General features: G+C 41.3%; 2 protein-coding genes and 1 pseudogene across 2 annotated transcripts; 2 read left to right on the top strand and 1 right to left on the bottom strand.

Moving 5' to 3' along the window:
- The first annotated feature begins 283 nt into the window (after positions 1-283).
- Positions 284-913, top strand: LOC149099552 (uncharacterized). Its single transcript, XM_089276866.1, has one exon. It carries the CDS (start codon positions 284-286, stop codon positions 911-913), a length of 630 nt encoding a protein of 209 aa, XP_089132992.1.
- A 2,265-nt stretch (positions 914-3,178) lies between these two features.
- LOC149099551 (uncharacterized) lies at positions 3,179-4,143 on the top strand. The gene has a single exon (XM_089277717.1). It carries the CDS (start codon positions 3,179-3,181, stop codon positions 4,013-4,015), a length of 837 nt encoding a protein of 278 aa, XP_089133843.1. The 3' UTR covers positions 4,016-4,143.
- Positions 4,144-8,711: 4,568 nt separating this feature from the next.
- The window catches only part of LOC149099550 (uncharacterized), a 2,083-nt pseudogene continuing 2,014 nt past the window's right edge, over positions 8,712-8,780 (bottom strand).

Raw genomic sequence — 8,780 nt, 5'->3', positions numbered from 1 at the left:
TGAGTAATAGTCACGAGACTATCTGATGACCTAACTAACAATAGATTGATTATTTGGCAATAGTCACGAGTTGAGACAGAAAAGTACATAGCCTCGTTTCCATTGAGACCTATAAGATGATGCGTGTTCCTCAAGTTCGTCCTCTTTGTCTCCAGACCTAACACTCTGCGAGTTCAACATTTCCAGCAACGTCTGCATTTGACACGCCTGTTCCTGAAATATTTCTGATCTTCTCTCTTTGCTGAATCAGAGTTGAGTATATTCTCTTGTTTTAGTAGCTATCATGCCTAAACCCAAAGTTCTTATCCTGGGCCACTCCTTCGTCCGTCGTTTCACGGCATTCATCGCCCAGGGCGTGGATAAGAGGGTTAAAAATAATCTAGACTTAGCGGAGTCAGCTCAGTTAGCATTTCAAGGAGTTGGGGGTCGAACAGTGGACAAAATAAATGTATTCGACCTTCAAAGGGTTAGGAAAGTACAACTTGATATTGTAATCTTGGAAATTGGTTCCAATGACCTTTGCCCTCGGGACGCCAAACCTGAGATTGTTGGTTCAAAAATAGAGACCCTGGTGCAGCATTTACATGCTCACTTCAATGTCAGATTTATTGTGGTTTGTCAAACAATTGCCCGTTCTGCTTGTCCACGCGACAACCCTTCATACAATGATCGTGTGGCCTTGCTTAACCAGTACCTCGATGTGGTTCTGGAGGCGATACCATTCGCCGAATTTTGGCCCCACAAGGGGCTTCGAAAGCCAAACATTTCAGTCCTCTCGAAGGATGGTGTTCACCTAAATAACCGGGGGCAATACACTCTATATCGGAGTTACCGGGGTGCCATTTTATATGCACTTAAACAACATGCTGCCATCAACGGCGCGGTGGGCCAAACAGGCACGCCACCAGCTTAAATTAGGTCCATTTCACACAACCCTGTTGTTTTGTAAGTACGTGTGTACATATTTATCTTTTTGAGACCATATGTTCTCAGCTTTTGCGGCCATTTAACATGTTCCTAACGGCAGCTCCCATTTTGGGGCTTGCCAAACATGTGGCCGTTGTTATTGTATTGCAAAATTCACCTTGGGTGCTTCAGTGCACTTCTACAGATATTTACTTTTGGGGCGTACGGACCTGCTGGGTTTTAGTTGTACAATGCTCAGATTGCCTTACCTGTGATTACACAGTCTTCTAATACCGACATTCATTTACTTTCCATTATTCTATACACCTTTTTCTTCTAGCCGTTTTTATTTTTTTATTTTTTCTACCAGACAATATGACGACCCGTGGAAAAGCCCGTGTTGCTCCCGCTGTGCCTTCAGTTCCTGGGGTACGCCCCTGCAAACGTGCTGCCAAATCGGCAAAGCAAGCGAAAGGTGCGCCTACATCAAAACGTGCAAAGACGGGTTCGCCAGCTGAGGTTTCAAGGGTTGGGAGCGATCACCCCAGCCAACTGGTGCATCATCCCATCACCAGTGATCGTGAAGGCACCAGTAAAGCCAATACCCAGTTGGATATCGCTGCCATTGTCTCCGGCGCCGTCGTTGAAGGCCTCAAAGTTGCAGGAATTATCAAAGACACGCAAGGAAACGAAAAGGAGGACGCTAATCCAGCTGTTTCTGTACAGGAGTCAGTCGCAGCTGTGATTCAGGACATTACTGGTGAGAACAATCCACCACTAATAGATAGCAATAATTCTATTGGTTCTAATTCTTTAGTAACGCAACACATGGCCGAGGCTAATGACCGCCCTCAAATACTTCACACCCAAATTGATGTCCCTCTTGCCTCTAGAATTTCGGAAAAGATTCAATCTAAAATTTCGGCGAATGAATACATTGATTTAGGGACGCTCTTACACAGAATATCTCCGAGTGATTATAAGTATAATTTCGTTGTTCAAACTACGCAGTCCAACGCTCGGCCGGTCATTAGTCTCGAGCCCGTTCAAAAAGCAAAACGGATTTTAGCAATTGATCAATGGATCACCGCCTTTCAAACTTTTGTAGCTATTTACACTGTGCGATTCCCAAAGGACGCACCAGCATTAATGAAATACAGTGAGACAGTGCGGGACCTGGCGGCCAAAAACGCTCATTGGCATTATTATGATGAAAATTTCCGTTTTTTGAGGCAAAAAACACTTTTCCCCTGGGACCAGATTCATTGGGAACTGTGGTTGCAGGCGCACCACATGCAAAAAGCGGCTCCTGTTGCTTCATCGGACGCACGCAACACAAAATTTAAAATCGCCCTTTCCGTCCGGCTACTGCTGGAAATTTCACAGGGGGGAAAAATGTTCCGGCTGCAATTTCAGCCACGAATGTTTTAAATGTGGATCTCAGCATCCCACCAACAAATGTGCCTTTCCAAAGCGAATATCACATCCAGCATCAACAACCATGCCACGAACAGCCACATCAACAGCTGTCCCTGGCAAACCAGCCACGCAGTCCCGCCCTGTCTCGTCCAATGTCAACACCAATCAAAGTCGATAAACTGCAGGCGTACCTCCATGGATACCCTTTTAGAATGAGACAATACTTAATTGACGGCTTCCGTTTTGGTTTTTCTATTGATTATGTTGGACCTCGGATTAATTTTTCATCTAAAAATCTTGTGTCTGCAATTGCTAATCCAAGTGCTGTTGACGAAAAATTAGCCAATGAGATTAAACTAGGTAGAATAGTAGGTTCCTTTGAAAGGCAGCCTTTTCCAGTTTTTCATATCTCGCCTCTTGGCCTAATTCCTAAAAAAGTACCTGGGGAGTTTCGCTTAATTCATCATCTATCTTTCCCAGAGGGGCGTTCAATCAATTCACATATTCCAAAAATTGCATCCAGTGTTCATTATGCTAATATTGACGATGCAATTAGATTAGTAAGGCGCACAGGCAGGGGCTGTGCGCTTGCTAAAACTGATATAAAAAACGCATTTCGCCTTATTCCGGTCAGTCCCTCGGATTACAACCTGCTGGGTATTTGTTGGCGGGATAAATTTTATGTTGACAGGAATCTTGCCATGGGGCTCTCGAATGAATAGCCCGTAATAAATTGCAGATACTAGGCATTTTGCATCTTTTAGATGACTTTCTTATCGTTAGCAATTCTATTTCATCCTGTGATAATGAGTTAAAAGCTTTCCTTCGGACATGTGATGAACTTGGTGTGCCAATGGCGCCCGAGAAAACAGTGGGGCCTAGCTGTGTTTTGTCCTTTGCAGGCATTGAACTAGACACAACACTAATGGAAGCTCGACTTCCTAGTGACAAGCTTACTAAATGCCGTACTCTTATTCAAGATTTTATAACTAGGAAAAAAGTGACTTTGAAGGAATTACAATCTTTAATCGGTCTTCTTAATTTTACTTGTTCTGTTATTGTACCCGGCCGAACATTTTTGCGCCGTCTAATTAATTTAACGGTGGGGATTAAACGCCCCCGTTATTTTATACGTCTAAATTGTGAAACCATATCTGATCTTCAATTATGGCTTACTTTTCTAGAAGCCTACAATGGCAGATCCTTCTTTTTAGATTATGTTTGGCTCTCATCTACAAAACTGCATCTTTACACCGATGCAGCAGGCTCGTTAGGTTACGGTGCAGTTTTTGGCTCGCACTGGTTTTACGGTAAATGGCCCGATCGCTGGATAGGTACAAATATAATAATTCTAGAAATGTTTCCTATCGTTGTAAGCATTTCCATATGGGCATCAAAACTAGAAAATAAGTGTATTTTGTTTCACACCGATAATCAAGGCTTAGTAGAAGTAATTAATAAGAAAACAACCAAAGATAAAAAGCTATTAGCTCTCTTGCGGGCGCTTGTTTTGCAATGTTTAAAGCATAATATTCTATTTCAGGCTATTCACGTGCCTGGGGTGCTCAATGTCAAAGCTGATGCTCTATCGCGCTTACAGGTCACGAAATTCAAGTCCCTTGGCCAGGGCATGGATCGCGAACCGACGCTTGTTCCAGTGCCTCTTCTTCCGGAGAGTTGGCCTCTATAACTACAACGCTTTTAGCTGCTAGCTTAAATAAGGGTTCAACTGAAGTATACAAACGATCATGGAAACTATTTACAGATTGGGCACAATCTTTTTTAGGTGTCACAACATTAGTTTTACCTTTAACACCAGCTGTTGTAGCACTATATGTGTCACACCTTTATTCACTTAATTACGCTTGCTCAACTGTCACCAGTTATTTATCAGCTATTGGCTATGCTCACAAGCTAGCAGGAGTCAATGATCCAACAGAAACTGCAATCATTAGACAACTTCTCAAGGGTTATCGCAAGTTAGCTCCGTCGCACGATGTGCGTCTTCCAATTACATTACCGATATTAACGCGACTCATTGCCTCTTTTGAGCACACAACGGAGTCAGCGTATCAATTGCATATGTTATCAGCCATGTGCTCTTTAGCCTTTTTTGCATTTTTGCGTATTGGCGAGATCACAGTTAACAGTAGTAATCACAGTAATCTTATTATGCTTCCGCAGCTGGAGCAGTTACTCAACCGCCTAGGGCAGGTCACAGCCCTGCAGCTCACAATTTCTAAGTACAAACATAGTGATACCAGGTCCCCCTTTGTTATTTATATCTATAAAGAAGACTTATGTTGTCCAGTGAGAACTATATTAGATTTCATATCTACTAGAGGAATCGCCTGCGGTCCTTTGTTTTGTTGGCCAGACGGGGCGCCCATTAAAAGAAACTTTTTTGTGGAGCAACTCAATAGGGCACTTCGCTTTTGTAAGCTCGATCCTGCTTTGTACAAATCGCACACACACAGATCACACACACAGATCCGCCAGTTAGGAAGGTGGAAATCTAACGCCTTTCTCCAGTATATTCGTACACCTAGCCTATCGACCAAGGTAGTTTCTTTACAAGTTTAGTCCACACGCAGGTGATGTGGTTATTTGCTGTTTATATACAATCACGTCAATCATTATTTGGTCACCAGTCCTCGGGTGGGGCGGGCCTCCCTTCTGGAGGCTTCTGGCCGTTTTTCTCGTGCCCTCACCTTTGCTAGAGCTTTACGAACGAAATAATCGTTCCTAATTAGTTTTATTTGACTATGTATAATTTAATCAATAAAGCGGCCACCTCGTGTGGCCAAAATTTATCCCAACACTGGATCTGGATTACATTTTTGGGGGGCGCTCTTTGCAAACAAAGCTCGGCTGTTGACCAAATAATTGACTATAGTTTTTTCATTAAGTTGTATTTAATTGCATCTGGGAAAGGAGACATAAATGAATTTATTTGCGGCCAAATAAAAGTGTTTATGACTCCTACCCACTTTTATTAATTATTAAATGTAACTATCACAGTTTAACAACTAAGGTAAGCTAGGGAGGAATGGCAGTGAGCAGGGTTCAACCGGAGGGGGATGGAGTGTAATTTGTGCAATGTAACAAAAGGATTGAGTAATAGTCACGAGACAAAAAGCCAAAAAGCCAGTCACAGAATGACAGAAAGCCATTGACCACAAGGAGTAGAAGGTTCCAGGTCTAAAAAATAGGTCCGCAGTGCATACGCATGTTTAATGCGTTTTCAGCCAATGGGAACCATATCTGGGATAGAGACTGTGAAGGGAAAGTTCTGACTATTGCACTTTTACAAAAACTGTTTAGAGTTTAAAGCAACCCCACAGTCGGTGCAAGGTTAAACTTAAATGTCCAGCACAATATACACTAGTTTATAGCAGTTTCAAGTCTTTGTGTACTAAAGTAAGTTGCAAATTGGAAGGCAGAGTTGAGGTGCTCTTTGTAGTGGTGCGTACAAATAAAATATTAAAATATAAAGAAAATATAAATATATATAAGCCAAGTGATGATATCAACAGATGTGACTTGGCATTTTATTACTAACTAGTTTCATACTGCACGAGAAGTACAGCACTCATCGGATAAAATAGCCAAATGAAAAGATCATTACAATGCTTGCTGATTGTGGACGCACTTGCACACACGGAATTTAAATTTGAAATTTGCCTGTTGCTAGCGTGCGGAATTCGGATTTTAACAGTTGCTAGTCCATGGAAATGGAGGGCTTAAAGTTCTTTAGGAGAAACTTGTTTGCGTGCCTGCAGGAAGTGACCAGCTCATTATGCTTGTTCAGGGTAGCTAAAATATACATGCTGAGACGCATAAGTGTTTATGGTGGAGCGCTAGTATGTTTGGGACTGGGAATATGGATATACAAACAAGATCACAAGCAGCAACAACACAGTTTATTGAAAACTTTTGGATATGATTAAAGCAGTTCGGGAATTTCATCTTCAGTAAAGTAGTACATAGTAAAATTAACAGGCATAGGTCAACATAAACATTTGGGGTTTAGCGAAATGAGCTTGTCATTTTACTTAAGGAAACAGAACAACAAAACTAAACTGAACATGCTTAGTGTTCTTTTCTTTTGATTACAGTAGTTCAGGTATATCATTTTCACTAAACTAGTGAATACTAGGCTACACTGAACAGATCTATGTTAAGATAACATTAAGGGCTTAGTGGAATAAGTTACAAGCCCATCAGTTTCAGTTAAAATAACACAAGAACGACAACACTAAATTGAACAGGCTCAGTGTTCTGTTCTTGTCTACATGAACACTAGGGGTTTAGTAAAATTTTGGTAACAAGCTTGTCAGTGTTGCTTGGAGTAACACAATGAGAACAGTAAATTGAACATGCGCTGTGTTATTTTATGACAGCAGTTAAGGAGAACTAGTCAATAGTAGGCTAGACTGAACAGAACTATTGAACACTAGTGGTTAAGTGAAATTTCACCTATAAGCTTGTCTTGTTCACTTAATGTAAAATTTAGATTTGAATACAATGACAGTAATTTAAGTAGTTCTACTTCACTGAACTTGTCAATGGTCGGGTTGTTTAGGGAGAGTAAAAAGGTGTTTACAACAGTCTCTGGCAATGTAATCGAGGAAGGAGTCATCCTTGTTTTCTTGGATTGCAAACTTTGAAAACGTGGAGTTTTCCAGTTGGATGTTAAGCACAGTAAGGGAACATGCTCAGCATATTGTAGCATCAGTGGTAACCGAGTCACCTTGTATTTTAGTATTACAGAATGGACAAATCTGAAAGTGTGTTAGTTGGACAGCTACTACTTTGCCAGTTATTTTTTCCCATATTGTTGCACAGGAGGTTGTGCTGTTTTCTCCATGTCATTAATTTGGATGATAGTAGAGTATTTTGTTGTGGTTAAGTATTTACTGTCACTAAATGTGCAGACTGTGACATCTTTGATAGCATATGTCATGTTGGGAACTAATGTGAAATTATTCTCCCATAGAACAAGCTTAATACTAGCTGTTTGATCGGCAATTATTGCATCTACTTTTTGTAGAGTTTTTCCTCTTACTTTGAGAGTGGATTGTTTTCCTACAGACAATACTTTAGCATTAACATTTATAGCCTGGAAGTTTGAAATGTCATCTATGTCACTGATGGAAAATGTTGTTTGAGAAAATGTCTCATTATAAGGAAATGGAACTGTAGATGGTGTTATGCAGGATTTTTCACAGTGTATTCTTGCTCAGATGCACGGTGCCTGGCAATAAAGACTTGAACATTATCAATCTTGACTGCTACCTTCTTTTGCTGAGTTTCCTTCAGCTTAGCCCGTTTTTCAGGAGAATAACAGACTCCTCTCGCCACGTTTGATGGTGATAGCTGGAGGTTGAAGTCAAAGTAGAGATTACCCTATTGAGGAAAAGGTTGTTGTTATTCATCGTGGTAGATGCAATAATAAAGTGTATTATCATTTGTCTCATGATGTAGTCACTTGAGATGTAGATCGCGATGTTTTGACTGCTTACTGCTAGTCTTCTTCAGGTGATAAGGTCGACTGATTGCACAGTATCATTTATATCACAAAGGTCAGCTGTGATTGGTGCATTTCGATCCTCCTATTGTTCCATTATTCCGGCGAGTAGCTGTTCCCTCAGTGGTCCGCTGTTGTACTGTACTCCTGTTGTTGTGTTTCTTGATCATGGGCATCCATGCTTCAGGAATTTCAATTCCACTATCCCTGTTGATGTTGTTAGGGTGAAGTCTTATGTGAATAGCTTCCTTGACCCTACGTGTGTACCAGTGAGGATCTCGATCAATAAACTTGACCTCATTCCAGATAGGATAGTGGCCGATCTCATGGGTGTGTTCAGACATGGCAGAGGTCTGGGTATGGGCGAGTCGTATATCCCTGTCGTGTTCTTTGATCCTCTCTTTTGTACAGAAGATCACAAAGGCATGAACAACCCTAAGAAGAGAGCCTGTCATGGAATTTAAATCCACCGCCATTTTACCTTATGTCCAAGGAGTTTTGGAGTCTCTCCGCTGCTGCATAGAACAACAAAGCATTCGCACTGTCTTTAAGTCCAACACGACACTTCGGTCACACTTTGTGCGACCAAAGGACACCGTCAACCCGGATAAATAAGATGGTGTTGTCTACAGGATTCCCTGTGAGTGCCCTGTAAGTCCTTGTGTAAGTGGCGTCCGATTTGCAGTTCATGAGGTACAAAAATAATCTGCCGTAGATGCAGCTAACAATAACATAAACATGAGGCATTGTTTTCTCGTCAAGATATAACTCCTTGTGTAACTCCCGTACATACGGCTAACAATAACATAAACATGAGGCATTGTTTTCTCATCAAGATATAACTCTTGTGTAACTGGTGTCCGGTTTGTTTTTAATGAGATACAAAAACAATCTCATACCACTCTCTGGCACCTGATAGTTTTGA

The sequence above is a fragment of the Orbicella faveolata genome, unplaced genomic scaffold, assembly GCF_042242905.1.
Source record: "Orbicella faveolata isolate gen_17 unplaced genomic scaffold, um_ofav_v1 contig_46, whole genome shotgun sequence".
Lineage (NCBI taxonomy): Eukaryota > Metazoa > Cnidaria > Anthozoa > Scleractinia > Merulinidae > Orbicella > Orbicella faveolata.
The sequence above is the reverse complement of the archived record's forward strand: the minus strand, read 5'-3'. Positions and strand labels throughout refer to the sequence as shown.